The 19,389-nt window shown below is 35.9% G+C and overlaps 1 protein-coding gene across 1 annotated transcript in view; it reads right to left on the reverse strand.

The window, feature by feature from the left end:
• LOC308666603 (vitellogenin-1-like) overlaps positions 1-18,691 on the reverse strand; it is a gene marked incomplete at both ends in the record, with an annotated part of 45,694 nt that extends 27,003 nt beyond the window's left edge. The window contains 13 exons of the mRNA XM_081325496.1: positions 1,135-1,235; positions 1,323-1,540; positions 3,756-3,962; positions 5,057-5,182; positions 6,707-6,872; positions 7,122-7,267; positions 7,406-7,550; positions 8,345-8,502; positions 11,914-12,075; positions 13,187-13,240; positions 16,125-16,451; positions 18,118-18,266; positions 18,652-18,691. Of these exons, the coding sequence (XP_081181622.1) occupies positions 1,135-1,235; positions 1,323-1,540; positions 3,756-3,962; positions 5,057-5,182; positions 6,707-6,872; positions 7,122-7,267; positions 7,406-7,550; positions 8,345-8,502; positions 11,914-12,075; positions 13,187-13,240; positions 16,125-16,451; positions 18,118-18,266; positions 18,652-18,691 (1,999 nt within the window). The remainder of the gene's footprint in view (positions 1-1,134; positions 1,236-1,322; positions 1,541-3,755; positions 3,963-5,056; positions 5,183-6,706; positions 6,873-7,121; positions 7,268-7,405; positions 7,551-8,344; positions 8,503-11,913; positions 12,076-13,186; positions 13,241-16,124; positions 16,452-18,117; positions 18,267-18,651) is intronic.
• Positions 18,692-19,389: the final 698 nt, after the last annotated feature.

Genomic DNA, 19,389 nt, shown 5'->3' on the forward strand with positions numbered 1-19,389 from the left:
GGTTTGAACTCTTTCTTTCCCTCAATGTAGGGTAAATTTCTAGGATTTTCTCAGCAAATTTTACAAAATGTAAAATGCAGTGTTGTGAAAATTCTTTATATGCCTGCAGTTTAGTATAGACTCCTCTTCTATAAGTCGGTTGTGTCTACACTGTGAAGTGCACTGGTCTGAAATTGGCATCTTTCCTGGTGTCCCAGTGCTATTGTGACCTTGGGTGTGGCTTGAGAAGCTAAACAGTTAACTAGAGGGTCAGTCTTGGTTCTAGTCAAAAAGATTATTCACCCTTGATGTTCCCTCTGTAGCAAGAATTCCTTCCTCATCTCAAATCATTTGAAACTCAAGGAATCTCTATCATACTTTGATTGCCCTGACGTACGCCAATGGTTTGGAGGTTTGCAAAACTCCTGTTTGCTGCTACTTCAAGTATTATTATTTTTTCTGGAGACGAAAAGCAAATGCAACAAGAACAGAGATAGGCCATTTAGGCTCCACTCTTCTATTGAATGATTGCTGGCTTGTGATACTGGAGGGCAGAATGGGCACGATCATGCAGTGAGTCAATCTTGCAGAAAATGATGTGAGAGACCTGATCGGTCGTTGTGTGGAAGGGCTTGGTCAATGAGTTTATAGCTTTATGTCTAAGAAAAAAAAATCTAGAACTAGAATGCCTTGATATTACCCTTTGGTTAGAAAAAGAAACAATTTTAGTATACGTTGGCAGGACTGCTGCAGGCCAGTGTGCAAATTGTACAAGGGTCTCGGGTGGGTGGGTGGGAGAGTGCCAGTTGCCAGTTTAAAAAAAAACACAACCTCTCTCTCATTCAGCAATGGAAACCCACTTTTGAAATCTTGCCAAGAAGTCTGCAGCCACCAGGGGCCAAGATTAATTTCAAGGTGGCAAAACAAAAAACAAAATGCTACAGAGAGGCATTTTAAGTCACTGTTTGGTTATAAGTAATAGATAATAGTAGAAGACCAGGGCTTTTTTTGTCATAGAACGCTCAGAACGGAGTTCCGGCACCTTTTTTGGATGGAACCTTGTAGGGTAGGCAAGGTGGGTTGTATGACATGTGTGACTTCCGGCACCTTTTTCTTTTACAAAAAAAGCACTGTAGAAGACAATATGTTACTTACCGTCAAAGTATTCAACGAGGGAATATCTGCTGATTGAATGACCTTCCCATCTTTGACTTTTTTGAGTTAGTACTTTGAGAGCCATCCTGTAAGCAGGACCCCTGAAAGAGAAAGAATGGATCCACCAAGGTTCACGTTGAACTCTACTCTTTGTCATTTGTGGCTAAAAACATTTTTATGAGACTTACGTCAATCGGAATTCAGGAGATCGGCTTCCGGCTATTGTGCTGAGGTACATGAAGACAAAGTTTTCAACCTGTATACTAGGTTCATGTACCATTGCATTAGCTACGGTCATCAAAATAGGGAAAGTAGGCTTTGATTCCAGAAGGACAAAGGCAGCACATGTTCGGACTAGAGGGGCAATTTTGTAATTCTTGATTATTGGAAGTAAAATTCCTTGAACCTGTGGAAAATAGATAGGAAATATTAGAGTTGTGCAAATACCATCTGATGCATTCATGTCCTTGAAAAGTAACAGATTCATCTTATGTTAAACTAGAATTGGGAGCCCATTCTTGCTTGTCCCTGATTAAGAGCTTGGCCTGAAAAAGCCAGATTTGGGTTCTCCTTTTCTAGAATGGGAAAAAAAGACAGTGTTACTGTACTGGAAAGAGAGACAACTAAAGGCACTAATATCTTTATTTTCATTATCATTAGGTTGAGATGCCACTCTGTGTCTCTTGTTGAGAAGGATGAATGTATAAATCAAATAAACAAGCAAACAAATAAATTTCTTTCTCCAGAAAAGTTGTCCATTTTAGGTGGGGGAATAAGGGTGTTAAATTTCATAGAAATAGGTGTTAAGAATTTGTGATACAACTATATTTTCCTTTTTCCCCCCTTTTCTTCACCAGAAAGATGAAATTTACAGGGATGTTTAGTTATTACAAGGGGATGAAATAAGCTCCACGTTGCACCATTTTTGACCATAGCAAGGATATTTTTACAGCACGAATGAAGCTTTTTTATTTGATTCAGTCTCCATTGCCATCTGCCAAGTGTACAATTTTGTACAGTTAATAACAAAAATAAACAAAGATTAGCAAGTAAGAGAGAATTCAGCAGCAACTAACACAATGAAGTAAAAAATTGACTTCAACCAACATAAAATAGTGGCATTTAATAGTGGCATTTAATGTAAGGGAAAGGGAGGAAGGGAAAAGACAGGAAATGAAACAAATGGTTGGAGAAAGATCACACTGATTAGACAAAAGGATTGCTAGTGCCTGAATTCAATATTACCTCTTCTTGTCTTTGCCAAAGATCTATATAAACAAGTGCTTTTTGGCTGCCTAGTACCATTCTTCAAATCTTTTAGTATACCTGGTGTGACTCTTCCCACCAGACTGAGCTATTAAACTCCCTATAGGAAGTGAGGATTTTGAATGAGAGATGAGTTAGAGAATATTTTCCTGTTGCAAATGAGTTAAGGACTATGCGAATAACCTTATTCCATGTCTGGCTTAAAGCAAGTATACATTTGGGGCAGAGTCCTACTGGCAAAGAATATTTATTTATTTATTTTATTTATTTAATTTAATTTGTATACCGCCCTTCTCCCGAAGGACTCAGGGCGGTGAACAGGGCCATAAATACCAAAATAACCAAAATACAAAATTAAAAACAAATTAAACCCTAGTGCCCAAATGTAAAAATAAATTACGTTAAAACAATAATTTAAACCCAAACCCATCAGACCAGGCCGGCTTGTTCAAACAAATAGGTTTTTAGATCATGTCGGAAGGAGTGAAGGTCGGGAGCCATCCGGAGCTCAACCGGTAAATGGTTCCAAAGGTCAGGCGCACCCACAGAGAACACCCTCCCCCTGGAAGCCACCAGACGGCATTCTCCGACCGGTGGCACCCTAAGGAGGCCCCCTCTGTGGGAGCGCACTGGGCGGAGGGAAGTTGATGCCGGCCGCAGGTGCTCCCTAAGGTATTCCGGACCCATGCCATGTAGGGCTTTGTAGGTCATTACCAGTATCTTGAATCTCACCCGGAAGGTAACCGGAAGCCAATGCAGTTCACGGAGCAGAGGTGTAATATGGGAGTATCGGGAGACCCCCAACACAACTCGCGCGGCTACATTCTGCACCAGTTGGAGCCTCCGAGTGGTCCTCAAGGGCAGCCCCATGTAGAGAGCGTTGCAGTAGTCTAACCGAGAGGAGCTGTTTTGGGTAAGAAACTATCTGTGTTCAAAAATCATACCCAGCTAATATTTAGGTGCTTATTCTCTCATATTTTACTGAAAAGAGAATCTTCTGGTCATTTCTGAATTATGGAGAAAATAGCAGAATAATTCAAAGTGATTGTGTCGCTTCCCTCCATCACTATTTTTTTTCTTTTCTGTGAAAGCAGGAATAACAGTTTGTAACTTGTACAAGGAACCCCAAAGGAGAATCCATCAGTGATTATGTCATTATTTTCTCCATTCACTTTTTTCAGGAAAGTTCCCTGGCAATGTGAAAAGTAGATTCTTACAATAATGCTATATAATTATGATCAGCTTATGTTAGTCCAGTAGTTCCATGATATTCTTAATGTAATAAACAAGAAAATAATGAGCCAATTGATCATCCTCCGTCTTAAAAACAAACAAACAAAAATGTTACTTCTTACCCGTATAGGATCTTTTTTGGCAGGATTTCTTAGAGCCATGATAGCATTCTGTTGAATTCTAATATCAGAGGGAAGAGCATTTTGCAGATACTTCATAATGGGCTTCAAGACAATGATGTGTCTGACGTTTCCAAAGGTTTTCAAAGCCAAGACACTTGCATCTATGTCAGATGAACTCATGGCTTTAGTTGCAAAATCAGTCAGAGGCTTTGAAAAAAAATTGTGTTATATTAAACATGCTACGGTATTATGAACAGTCAATATTTCTAGTCAAGAATGCAAATGCACAAGGTACTCTTATGAGTATCCCCACAAGTGGGAAAGGCATAGCTATTCTTTGTAAGATGGATGGAGTGATATATAAAATAATGGGAGGTGCAGCTGTTCCACCACTGGTTTAGATGAGTTCATTTGGCTAACTGTAGATTCATGATTCTAGATTGCTAAGTTGACCAATATACCTTACAAAAGTGCAATGTGGTTCTTGAAAAGTAAAGGATTTAGTTATATTAAATGTTAACTAGATTTTTACAGTCTAGTGAAAACTGTTATAGATGCCCATAGCTGCCTATTCTTATAACTCTAGAAAATATTTTATATATGCTTACAAATTAGCGTGTATGTATGTATATATGTATATGTATATATGTATGTGTGTGTATACACACATACATATATTCATATCCATATATGATATTTGTAAACATATATAAACATATATAAAATCATACATATATCCGTATGTTTCCAATGCAAATGTACAACAACATAATGCTTCCAATGGTAGTACACAATAGCATAATCTTCAATGTAAATTAAAAAATGTATGGAAGACATTGATAATTATTCTAACTGTTGTTCTACAAAAATTGGTAAAATTCTTCTTCAGAGGCAACATTAAGGCACATATAATTGGCACATTTACCATTGCTTTTAATTAAGCTATGGAATCTTACAGTTAATTTTTTTAAAAGGTGACTTACAATAATAAAAGCTTCATAGAAATGCTTTATAAAAGAAATGAACAAGTCATATAAAACTATTATGAGACCTATTAGGCAATTATGCCTTATAAATGTTAAACATTTTCTGCTGTTCTCACTCCCCCCCCCAGTTCAGGTTGGCGTTAACAATTCTGATGTCAGTGAAGCAAAAATCTCATTTTAATGTTTTGTAGTAACACCTGAAAACTATTCAACAGAGATATTTTCATTTGAAAGTTCCTTCACCTGAGCTGAGTTAGTACTCTGGAGCTTAAGGATTTTTAGGTGAAGAAACAGAATTGAAACTGGGCAATGTACCTTGAGATATTTTTCAGGGATTGTGTCTGAGATGGCATAGAATCTGGAAAGTAATGATCCATAGGCGAGACAGGTGGTAGTACGATAGAGACTCTGTGGACCTTTAAGAACTTCTATCATTATGGCCTGTGGAAAGAATATTTGGCTGTTACTAAAACTATCTAAAAGAGTTGCAATTACAAAGCAAACGGTTTGCTTATATTTAACATGTGGACCTGTAACATTGATACAATTACACATGAGATCACAGCCAGAAATTAAAGATCCAAATATAAAGCAATTACCCTGCTTAACATCTGTAAAATTGTCTATAGGGTTTATATCTTACAATGTATTAGCCCAATATTTCCAATAAGAACTGATCAGGATCACTTTTTCCACATCAAAGATGAGTGGCTTGCCTAAAGCCCTGTTTTATGAGTTTATGACAATCCTTCATTTAAACAAACAGACAAACAAAGGGATAATCCAGCTCAGTTTCCTGAGCCGACACAGATATTACTTCTCAAGCAAAGTATTTCCAAGATCTGATAATGAGACTTGAATACAGTAAAAACAATTTCAGGACAAATTCTCTGCTATATTGGCAGCATTTTGAAGATTTCAGGTAAGAACATTCCATTAGATGGGGTCAGTGTCCCAGGCAAGCCTGTCAATAATTACAGACTTATACTTAGAGGATCACCATAGTTTATTTGCAGAGTATTATCATTTTAGAAAGATAGAATATGAGTTTCTTTAAAGTGGCAGCTTTCAGATATGTTAGAATTGCAGTTCCAATAGTTTCCATTCAGCATAGTCAACAGAATGTGCTAATGCCAATTTAAGAGTAAAGCAGAATAAGCTCTAACCATATATTTATTATTTGTATATTGTATAGTACTCAGGTTTCTATATTTCACCTTGCAGTCTGTCTTAGCTTTTACAAAAGATAGAATTCATGATTTGGTCTATGACAGGGGTCAGCAATCTGAAACAGTGAAAGAGCCACTTGGAACCGGTTCCCTCACAAAAGGAAAAACTGGGAGCCGCAAAAAATGTGTGCGCATGTGCAGAACAGGGTTTGACTGAAGAGTGGAGCCAAGGCGAGATATGCACCTACTCTGCATATTTGAATTGATTGGTTGAACTTTTTTAGTCCCACTTTTTTTTTTGGACTGCACATGGCAGAGGACTGGGAGCTGCAGGAGATGGCTGAAAGAGCTGCATGCGGCTCCGGAGCCACAGGTTGCAGACCTGTGGTCTATGATGATGGAAATGCAAATTCTAATCAAGTTATTAGGAAAGTTTGTTTTAGATGAGTTGGTTGAGCCAGGAGCCTTATAGATGATCCACTGCAAAGACTGGGTTGGGAAGCTGGGAAATACGGTTCAGCAACATCTTCAATGCAACAGCTTTGACATCTGCAGAATTTCACTCAGGTTAATGCCACTCAAAATATGGAGAGTGAATTTAGAATCTAGAAGTTATTTGTAAATCTGTGAGATAGCCAACCTGCGTGCATTGCCATGTTTTAGATTTCCCGTCAATTATTCTATTCAATCTTCCACAAACAGAGGATCAGTTGGAAGAGAATTACTGTTAATAACAACAGTTAGCAACTTTAACATTATCACAATAGCAACGGCAAGAATGACAGCAGTATTTTACCATAGCTTCTTCAACTACTTCTTCAAAGGCACTGGAGGAATGGAAGAAGACAAGCAATGTCTGGGCTGCTTCAGTTGTGGTGATCTCTTGTTGAACTATTTTGTGCCTCACATATCTTAGTCCCATTGAAGTCCCCGCAGCAGCGATCAAATCCAAAACAATGGTTCTGTGGAAAAAGGAGAAATCATGCTTGAACAGTTCATTCATTCATTCATTTATTGGATTTCTATACCGCCCTTCTCCCTAGGGACTCAGGGCGGTTCACAGGGCATATATAAATAACTGTACAAAAATTAAAAGAGAATTAAACCATGCCCAATTAAAATAGTGATTATTTGGATTAAAATATCCAATTTTGGATTAAAATATCCAATTTTGGCTTTCGATAGTAAAATAACTTCCTGTTTTATCTTACCTATACACTGGCTGGCTATAATAGGGGTCAAAGACTTCAGAATAATTAATTTCATTTTCAGTGCGCAAAAGGTTGACCAGTTGCAAAAATCTTTTACCATCTTTTGGGAAATTTTCATTTGCCAGGTAACGCAATCCATCCTCAATCTGTTGGATAAGGGGTTTTTTTTGGTTAATAAAAGCAACCACAAACTCCAAAACATTTTCAGATATTGTTTTGTCACTGAACCAAGAATATTTACATGGAAGCAAAAAAGCCATTTGCCTTCTAACCTTTAAGCTTACCTCCTTGTTTCTGTTCTTGATTTTTAATAATGGAACAGGAAGTTGTGGACTATCTTTAAAACTATATAAAAGTGAGCCATGTTTCTTCAAAATAGAAGGTATTTGTGGCAAGCGTCTATGGGCTTCAATGAATTCCAGTTTCTGCCTAAAGAATAAAGATACAGTGAAATTAAGAGAAAACAAATTATGAACACTGGTTATGGGTTTGCCCTTGATGAATAGCTGTTTTTTGCTTTGATAAAAGTTAAAACAAAAATCTAAGCACTTTGATAGTGGGCTCATCTTTTAATTCAAATAGTGCTTGATCTCCGGGTCATAAAACATCGCTGAAACTTCAGACCTTTGTTATTATGAGATAGCAGTTCACACAACATATATAATTTTAGTGGCTGTATAAATGAACATTCCTTTCTTTTTAAAAACTAATTCTAACCCACATAACTAAGGTAAATTAATTTACCTTAATAAATACTGGGCCAGTTTTGTGTTATTTTACATTTTTTTCAAAAAAAGAAGTAGATGTGGTGTGTAATAGGGTGGCTCATTATTGTGATCCTTTAGTAATCAAAATCTTTGTACACCAGTCAATACTTTCAACATTTAAATTTGGTTGAACAAAATATTCTGTATAGTATTACTAAGTTTTCAGGCCAATACCAGTGAACGTTAACTTGTCCTCTTTGAATCTGGACAAATGGTGTCAAAATGACTCTTCCCATTTTCCTATCCTATATTACTGGATAGATAATGATATAATAAATAATCAAAATACTTCATATTTATAGCTAACCATGGTGCTCTATGATAATTTGGGATTTAACAAATACAATTTCAGAACCCCAATGGAGTAGATCTTAAAGATTAGAGGTAGGTAACCAGATGCTATCATAAAATAAAGACATTCATAAATTTAGAGCAATCATAACAGAGTTGTAAGACCTGGCCTCCATTATGATAGTTTCTCCAGTTTCTTCTCTGAATGGTGTGAATTGCTGAATTTCTTGAGCAGTGGCTTGTAGGATTATTTTTTCATCCCTTTCCTTCAAATCCTTCATTCTGTAGTTGTATGTACGTGTGCCTTGAAAATTCCTATTTTTCTTTTTAAAAAAAATGAAAATGTCACTGGAAAGCAATTTATGCAATAGAAGTGGTAGGATGACTACTCGTACAATCAAATAAAGTAATTTTGTTTGGATACAGTTAACAATAAGAGTTGACAGTGGGCAAGTTACATTTCCTCCAGGACAAGGGAATCTCTGCCTTTTATATGACAAACAAATTGAATTTTTATATTGTCACTTGCTTGAACATGTGAGGAATAGGAAAATGCCTTTTATCTGATCTCCTTTTGTGTTATCTGTTGTGATGATCGATAGAAACAGTGGTGAACAAGATAGGTATGGAAAATCAATAAGCAGGCATGAATGGATTTTTTTAAAAAAGAAATAGATTTAGAATATGGTAAAGAAAAAAAGTACATGAAAAAGAAACCCTGTTTGATTAAGATGTGTGGATATCTTGAACATGATAATCAGTTTACTATTTTTGTACTAAAATTGTCCCAGCTTTTACATGTTTACATAATGATTGCTTGTGTGCCATCAAGTGAGTGTCATCTCTTGGCACCCACAAAAATAGATCAGCTTCAGGATGATCGATCCTATACTGCCCTTCAAGTCTTCCAATGGGATAAATAGTACAGGTAGTTTTCAACTTACAACCATTCATTTAATGACTGCTCAAAGTTTCAACCACATTGTCTTCTGTAGCAACAGAAATTTTTAGCGCAGTCATTATTGTAAGTCATCACCATTGTAGTAACCTGCATTTGTCTAACGTTGAAATTATGACTTGGAATTGATTTTAATAGAACTCAATTTTAATTTCTTGTAGAGACATGCGGAATACGTCATAGTTTGCAGAGCTCAGTCAATTAAATTTGAGACAATTTTCCTGTGTTTTTAAAAGTAATTTCATATAGTAGCATGACTGCACTGTGTCAAATTAACTGAACTGAACTTATAATGTTCAAAGTTTGAGCTGTACATGGAGGGTACGGGAATTTATTCCCTTTACATTGTATCTGCAGTTTGCATTGATAATAAGCAATCCATTTATTCAATGGAACATTGAATATTGTAATATATCTTGCAGGTGCAAAGTGGAAATCAAAGGAGAATTGCTAGGACTGTCTTTTGAGTTTAGTGAATCATATAATCATTCCCCTGCAATTTAATACAGACAATATAGTTATCTTAAGACACAGACTTTCATCTTAAGAATTGATGTTTCCCATGAAAACAGCTGCATGAATAACTCTTTCAGGATGCCAGTAATGTTCCCTTTCGATTAGAGAAAAGACAATATCTATGTTTATTACTGTCTGGAAACACCTTATGAACTTATTGCATAAAACAGAAAATAAATTAACTTATGATCTAAAGTTTTGATGATTATGTAAGATAGATTATAGTAAGAAGAGTCATGGTGTAACTTTAAAGAAAGAGGTAAATTGTATTTATAACTGCTGTAAAGAATATTGGAAGCGATTTCTGTACAAGTTTTTCTTTCTTTTCTATTTTTGTTCTACTTTTTTCTTTTTGCCCTTTAGCTTTCTTTTTTATGTCTTCTTTTTTTATTTTTTTCTTCTTACGCTGTTTTAGTTTATATTAATACTTACTCGTGTTTTTTCAAACTTTCATTAAATTTATATTAAAAAGGGATGCCAGTAATATTTAATTGATAGAATTGCTTTCTCTCTCTCTCTTTTGCAGCATGTGACTATGTGTTAAAATGGGTCAAAGCATATGATGAATTGAAGCAACCAAAATTAATAAAGGGGCAATTATAGTATTGTGTGTAAATAAATAGCAATGAATCTGCTTGCATACTTAAAATGGCTTATCTATTTTATGAATGAATGAATCTTTATTGTTAAAGTACAACTATGTATACATTGAGATTAGCTGAGCCTCCCTTTGTGCTCCCACCCCCCAACACACAGTGACAACAAGCCCTCCATCTTACTACACCATGTGAACCAACTACACACACACACTAAGTATTTATAAACAGGTTTACTAGGACAGCTATGTATGTTAGCAATAAGTGAGATAGAATTAGAAATGAATTGTGTAATAGAAAAAATGAATTTGCAAATGAAGCAGGGAAAATGTTGGTGTATGAATTATGAAAAGAAAAAGATACTGATATAAAAGGGAATTACTGTATTAACAGATAGTGCGGCCATGTAAAAACATTTCATCAATATTGTTTTAATTTGTATAAAGTAAGTGACTTCTCTCTGTATTAAATAGATGAATACCTAGAATTTTGACAAGGGGAATACAAAATAAAATCAAAGGAACAATGGGTAGCAAAGGGGCCTGTTTGCCAATGGTTTTCTTATTTACAGTTATTAGAAAGGTTTAAAGTAGAGAAAATAATATATCATTTTGAACATTGTAAAGTTGAGTCTGAAATGGAATTATGCACAAATGATGAATATGTTATTGCTAAAATGTATCAACATCTATTGAAATATAGCTCAGAAGAAGAACGAGTGAAAGAATGTATGAAAAAAATGGACTAAACATTTCGGTTACAATATACAAAGGGATGGGAAAAGATATGGTTGAAGACTGAAATTTACATTATGTTGTAACCTTAAAGAGGATTTTTATAAAATGATGCATTGTTGGTACTGTGTCTGTTACCAAAGAAATCATCTAAAATATATAAACACATTTGAAATTTTTGTTGGAAAAGTGAAAAGCAAGAAGGGATATTTTATCATGCTTGATGGACATATAAAAAAGCTAGAAAATTCTAGATTCAAATACGTGCACTGATTTGCACCATTTTAAAGATTAATATCCAAGAAGTCTTCTTTTGGGACAGATAGACAAATAGTTGGAAAAAAATCTTGGAACTTTTTTGTGCATGATAATTACTGCAGAATTATTGGGTGCACAAAGATGGAAAGATTTGGCAATGATTTTTATTTCTTGCTTTATATTAGTTTGTATTAGTTTTTATGAAGTTGAAACTCAAATACTTTGGCCACATAATGAGAAGGAAGGATTCACTGGAGAAGAGCCTAATGCTGGGAAAGGTTGAGGGCAAGAGAAGAAGAGGACGACAGAGAATGAGGTGGCTGGATGGAGTCACTGAAGCTGTAGGCGTGAGCTTAAATGGACTCCAGAAGATGGTAGAGGACAGGAAGGCCTGGAGGAACATTGTCCATGGGGTCGCGATGGGTTGGACACGACTTCGCAACCAACAACAACAACAACAACAACAATTAGTTTTAATCTTCCTTTTTAAAACTTCTAATAAAATTATAAAAATATATAATGTATATCTTTATCTATAGTATATCTGTTTAATAACAATCATTTATTAAAATTGTTTGATTTCTCCTTTGTATCTGTATATCTTTAACATGTTTTTAACATCTATGTCTCTACACACACACACATGCACACACATCCATTAATAGTACTGACCTGTCTGCAGAACTCACATGGAGTAACATATGCAGCACCGACAACCTTTCTAGCCATGTTATCACAATTAGTTAAATCCTTGGATTTGGACACCAAGAATTCATCTGGTTTCTCAGTGTTTTGAAGGAGGTATGTTGTGTCACACATACCTTCAATGCCATTCTGCAAAATAAATAAATAAACACAATATTAATATAAACAATACATTAAATATAATATCTGAAGGAATGTCTCTTGCGGGCCACATCTACCTGAGCCACTCCCTTTCCCTAAGAAGATACCTCAGTTGAGACCCAGAATAAAGGCCTTCTCTGTGGTGGCTTCCTCTCTCTGTAGCATCATCCCTGAGGAAATTAGACTGGCCCCCACTTTAACCCTCTTTCAGAAGTCCCTTAAGACATGGTTCTGCCATGGGTCTGAGGAAAGCAGAGTGGAATGGAGCCCATTAAATGGCTGATATGAATGTGTGTTGTTGCCAGGGTGGAGGGTTATTTTTTATTATTTTTACCTTGCTACTTTTATTTTCATTTCTTTTATGTTGTGCTTTTATGCCTTGTAAGCCACCTTTAGCCATGTGCAAGTAGGTGGCAATATAAATTTTCTAAATAAAAAATAAATATAAAGAAAAGATTCCTATGAAAAGTATGTATTCACTTGGGGAATTGCAGTATCCTTTGATCAAATCCTCCTCCTCCTCCTCCTCCTCCTCCTCCTCCTCCTCCTCCTCCTCCTCCTCCTCCTCTTCTATCATGTCAAACCTTAGTAAAGACCTGGCATGTTCTGGTGGGAACTCTTTATTCATTTGCAATTAGGCTTTATATAAAGCATAATTTGGAAATTTTTAATAAAAAACATGGCCAAATAATCTGATCAATGAGAGTTAAACCTCAAAAGCAAGACATTTCAGGGCTAGAACTGCCATATTATCCCTAAAAACCCTATTATACCTAATGTACAATTCACACATTCCTATGTTAGAAGCCTTGGAATTGTAGATGAGCAGACAGGCCATGAAAGCAGCAATAATTAGCTCACTTGCTAAAGAAATGAGACCTTCCTTTCTTTTCTTAGCAGAGTTCACTCAGCTCTCTATTATATCAATATTTTTTGGTATTCATCAAAAGTGAAACCTCAGTACGTACTTAGAATTTCTACTAAGTTTAAATTTGTTTTTCTCTCCCTCAAGGCATTTTCAACCTAGACATTTTCATGTGCTTTATACTTGCCATTAGCTTAATGAACTGCTATTCACCGTTCCACATTGTAGCTGTACCTTCACATAATTAGCCCGATATGAAATGAAGGAGGAAGAATTTGCATGGCAAGGCTGTTATTCAAAAAAACAAAAAAAACAAAACCCCTATTGTGACCTTCCATGACATTTTTTTTCTCCCCCCTTCCTAAAAACAAAAGGTCTGTGGATGAATTCTTATAAGCAGGAATGCCACAAAGCAATATGAAATTTATTGTGGAGAAAAGCAAGGTTTTACAGTTAGGCAAGAAAAAACAAAGGTACAAGTATAGATTAGGTGCAACCTGGCTCAAAAACAGTAACTGTGAGATGGATCTTGGAATTCTAGTGGATGATAACTTAAACATGAGCCAGCACTGTGCTGCAGCAGCCAAAAAAGCTAATACAATCCTTGATTACACAAACAGAGGCATAGAATCAAAATCATGTGAAGTATTAATACCGCTTTATAAAACCTTAATAAGACCACACCTGGAATACTGCATCCAGTTTTGTTCATCACATTACAAAAAAGATATTGAGCCTTTGGGAAAAGTGCAGAGAAGAGCAACTAAGATGATTAAGGGCTGGGAGACTAAAACATAGGAAGAAAGATTGCAGGAATTGGGTATGGCCAATCTAAAATAAAGGAAGACTAGGCGTGACATGATAGCAGTATTCCAGTACTTGAGGAGCTGCTACAAAGCAGATGGGGGTCAACTTATTTTTCAAAGCACCAAAAGGCAAGACAAGAAACAATGGATGGAAACTAATCAAGGAGAGAAGCAAGCTGAAATTACGGAGAAACTTCCTAACAGTGAGGACAATTAAACAGTGGAATAGCTTGCCATCGGAAGTTGTAGGGGCCTCATCACTTGAGGTTTTTAAGAAGAGACTCGACAGCTACTTGTCTGAAATGGTATAGGGTCTCCTGCTTGGTCAGGGGGTTGGACTAGAAGACCTCCAAGGTCCCTTTCAGCTTTATTCTGATTCTTGGCAATCAGTATAATAGACTTTTTTGAGCACTATTTCATTTGTTTATTAGATACTGTATATGGAATGATATGCTAGATAAGTTTGATACTGTAGAATATAGCCACCAATACAAACAATGACCCTGATTTCAACTGATTTGGACTGATTTAACCAGAGGAATATATGAGCTTAAAAAAATAGCATGGATACTAAGTAACCAATTTATACAATTCAGAGATCAAATATGGTCAGGAGACAGTGGGTGCCAAGTAATTTCCCAAAGTACAATATTCATATATTCAGATAGTTGCTTTCTAATTTAAATTAGTTATATTCTGAATTTTCTACAAAAATATTTTTAACTATTTTACCAAATCAGTATCCAGTTGAGATATTTAATTTACATACATAAATAAAACTAATTTAGGATTTTATAGAAACAAATTATAATTTTGCAGATTCATTTTGTAGAAGTTGAAGAAGAATTGCTTACTTTTATTTTTGCTCTACCAGCAAGCTATTTCAAATGTGTATGTATGTTGGAATTAAGATTGCCGGGAGAAATATCAACAACCTAAGATATGCAGATGATACCACTCTAATGGCAGAAAGTGAAGAGGAACTAAAGCACCTCTTGATGCAGATGAAGGAGAGTGCAAAAGTGGGCTAGAAACTCAACATTAAGAAAACCAAGATCATGGCATCTGGCCCTCTCAATTCCTGGCATATAGATGGGGGAAGAAATGGAGGTAGTGACAGATTTTATTTTCCTGAGCTCCAAGATCACCACAGATGGGGACTGCAGCCAAGAAATTAAAAGACGCTTGCTTCTGGGGAGGAAAGCTATGGCAAATCTAGACAGCATACTAAAAAACAGAGACATCACCCTGCCAACAAAAGTACATATAGTAAAGGGCATGGTTTTCCCAGTTGCAATGTATGGCAGTGAAAGTTGAACCATAAAAAAGGCTGAGCGCCAAAGAATTAAGGCCTTTGAACTATGGTGCTGGAGAAGACTCCTGCGAGTCCCTTGGACTGCAAGGCGTTCAAACCGGTCAGTCCTAGAGGAGATTGCTGATTGCTGATTGCTCTTTAGAAGGCCAGATCCTGAAGTTGAAACTCAAATACTTTGGCCACCTAATGAGAAGGAAGGACTCACTGGAGAAGAGCCTCATGCTGGGAAAGACTGAGGACAATAGAAGAAGGGGCCGACAGAGAATGAGGTGGCTGGATGGAGTCACTGAAGCAGTAGGTGTGAGCTTAAATGGACTCCAGAAGATGGTAGAGGACAGAAGGCCTGGAGGAACATTGTCCATGGGGTCATGATGCATTGGACACGACTTTGCAACCAACCACCACCCCAACAAATGTATGTATGTCTACAAACAGTATGTCTGTCTGTAATGCACACACACACACACACACACACACACACACACACACACAGCAGGACCACAGTTCAATACAGAGGCGGTCATTCATGGTCGCAACCTTGCATGCAAATTCCATTGAACTTAATAATCCCCTATTTCTATTCATGCCTTAGATAGACATAAGGTTGCACTGCTAAAAGTTCTGAAAATTGAATACATATATTATGCTCTGGGCTGTGCTGTAAATATTGGTTTTTAAAACTTTTCAGGATGTAGAACTTATACATTTCTGGAATCTTCAATCAAGAAGCAAAGTTGTATTGATACAAAATGGGCTGTTTTTAAGTGAGTCTTGTTGCCTCTAGTTTCTCATGGACCCAATCAACTGTTTGCAGAACCCTAGAGCAGAAAAACTTTGCTCTCTCTATATGTGATTTGAAGGTGCAATTTGGAAATTCTTGCTGATGGTAATATCAATGACTACACAGTAACTGCTGTAGATCTTCAGTTTGGGGGAATCACTTCTATCCAAACACAGTGAACCTAAAGTTGGTTGCAGATAAAATCATACTAGTGACACACCATTCTTATCTTCAAAATTCTTCCCTGGCCCCAGTCATGTTGCTAACAACCGCAACTGTGTTATTGGACAAAAGAGAAAGCAGAAGGTCACAATGCCATATCACAAATAAAACTGGAATTACCTCTTTTAAATTATAAGTTTTCTGGTTTTTCTTGATGGTATTTTCATATAAATTCAAAATTCCTTTGCAGATATTTAAAGCAAATTCTGAGACATGTTCTGGAACCATTATGTCATCAACATGCCCATTTCTGTATTGAAATGTAAGAATTACATTCTTCAAGTGTTCCTGAAACACTGCAGTTAATTTGGGTGATGAAACGAACTTGCTCCAGGGGTATATGCCATTGTAATCCAGTCCTTCAAAACAATCAACCTGTCACACAAAGAGATTAAGAAAACGTACATAGTAAAATTTTATTCTTCCTAAATCTTCCATCTGAATTTAAAATGCCAGCTTTAAAGAAAAGAATCCATAAATTCTATTCTTTGCGAGTATTAAAAATAGTGATGTAACACTACTTTAGCATTAAAAACTTAGTATTTAAAGTAATATAAAGTGGCAAAGAAGTTGTGTAAGTCAGGAATCCATTGTTCCAAGATAGAGATAAGTCTTATGTCAGGGCAGATCAGATGTCTCCAAGGTTCTCAGAAGAATGAGCTGTTAATTTACAATAGCAAGGGAAAAGAATTTGAAGTTTAAATCCTGGAGCATAGGTAGACTTATAGCAGACGTGTCAAACTCGCGATGTCACATGACATCGCACAAAGTATCAGGACGATTTTGCCATTGCTGGCAATGGGGTGGGTGCAGCTTCTACATGACACATCCGGCCCGTGGGCCAGCAGTTTGACACCCCTGACATATAGGAAGGCAGGAGACTAGGCTCCTATGTAGACAAAAGAGAGTCACTTTGGTCTGGTAGTTAAAATTTCAGGTTAGGAGACTGTGACTTCTAGTCCTGCCATAGATATGAAGCCAGCTGGATCACCTTGGGCCAGTCACTTTCTCTCTGCTCTAGGAAGCAGGCAATGGCAAACCACTTCTGAAAAATCTTGGCAAGAAAACTGTAGAGACTTATCTAGGCAGTTTACCAGGAATCAACAGTAACTCAGAAGCATAAAAAAAGAGAAAGGTTGCTAACTAAAGCCTTAGTAATACATTTCATCCTGCAAGTAACAAAATAGTCTCATGAATTTAAGTATTTTTGTTTGTCCCAAATGAAGATCATTTAATGAAGTAACTTAGAGCTAACATTTTGGAAAATAAAATAAAATAAAATAAATCCGGCAAAAATAACTGTGGATCTGAAATTATATCTTTGCCTCTGTTTTGTTTGATTTAAGTATAATTATCTGATAAAGTGTGATAAGGCATTTACTGTAAATCAGGATATATATATATATATATATATATATATATATATATATATATATATATATATATGTATGTATGTATGTATGTATGTATATATATATATATATATATATATATATATATATATATATATACACACACACACACACACATATATATATATATATATATATATATATATATATATATATATGTAATTTTTTTGGATATATGTATATATATGTATATGTATATGTATATATACATATACATATATACATATATCCACACACTTCTCCCAGAAGAACGAAGCTGAAGCCACCAGCCTGAAGATGACGGATGAGATTTCATCGAAACGTTGCTCTTATACCTTCAATTCTACGTGGGAAAAAACCCGAATGACCAAAGATCTACATATATACATATATACATACATACATAGACTTACATACATACACACACACACGCACACACACACACACATATAAAAGGTAAAGGTTCCCCCGCACATGCGTGCTAGTCATTTCCAACTCTAGGGGCCGGTGCTCATCTCCGTTTCAAAGCTGAAGAGCCAGCACACATATATGTTGTTATTCCAAGTTGGAAAAATGGATCCCATTTTTTCCTCTTTCCAAACATGAAAACAGCACAAACTCACTTTCAAAGTGGATTTTCCCCCTCTTACCTTTAGAAATTTCCGGTCTTGAACATTTCCAATTTCTGCTTTACACTTAGCTTTTAGTCCAGCACTTGAAAAGCCATGTTCAGACATTCTGTTCTGAACTTCAAATTCATAATCATACAATAAAACGTCATCAGTAGTTAAGACACTTTCTGTGGAAATTCAAAAACATGTTAAGGTAATGTGTGGAAAACATATTGCTACACATCTATAGACTCATAAATGGGCTTTGAAAATTCTGTATGATTAAATAATGCTACTTACGATCAGTTTTTTGTTGGCAACCTGGAAGATAAAAATAGAAGAAAAGATGCTTTTTTTGCTGTGAGGGAAAAAATATTCCCATTGTTTAAAATACAGAGGTATAAGAAACATAAAGAGTTGGAAGGATTTTGGGTTACTGTTGTTATAGTCATACAGAACTTTTAATGTTTCCATTAATGTGTAAAAATGTTTCTCTTATTTGTTCTGATGAAAATGGACAAGTCTCTTTAAGGTTCAATTTTTGAAAGATTATAAATTAAAATGCTTACTTACCCACAAGGGTCAATGCCAGTGCTAAAATTACAGCTTTCATTATGGGAAGGGAAGGTCAACCAGAAACTGCAAGTACCTGTTTTATAGAGAAACATATTTAGTCACATGACCATCCTGGAAAAGTTTTTTAGACGAGTAAGCACATGTTTAGTTTGGTATTGATTGGCCAAACAAGAAATATTTCTTGATAAGAGAAACTGATATTACACAATCATGCAATGACTTTAGCCAAATCAATATTTAAATATTTAGCAATTCTAGTAGCTAAATTGGTAGAGGACAGGAAGGCCTGGAGGAACGTTGTCCATAGGGTCGCGATTGGTCGGACATGACTTCGCAACTAACAACAACAAAGTAGCTAAATGCTAATGCAAATCTTTAAGAGTTCATCTGTAACAAACATTGGATTACAATGCTCTTAAAATGGCTATTTTACAGTAAAATACATAGAGCAATGCTGTAGTGCAAATACAAAGAATGAAAGAAATCCTAGTGGCTTTACGAAACTCTTATTCTGAACCACTTATTGGGGACCCAACAAAAAACTGCCTTTCCTCTATTATTATATTATTCCACTTAGTTGGAGTTATGTCACCTAGCTTCAATAAAAAAAGAAAGTTATTTTGGGGTTCTTGATAGTCTTTGAGCTTGACGTCTTCCAAGCACTGTTTCTTGGTTATATGGGTGTTATATGATATGTGTAGGAAGAAAAATTACGCTTGAGTGTCTTTTAAGTAG

This window comes from Vipera berus (assembly GCF_964194415.1).
Source record: "Vipera berus genome assembly, chromosome: 3".
In the NCBI taxonomy this organism is placed as follows: Eukaryota; Metazoa; Chordata; class Lepidosauria; order Squamata; family Viperidae; genus Vipera; species Vipera berus.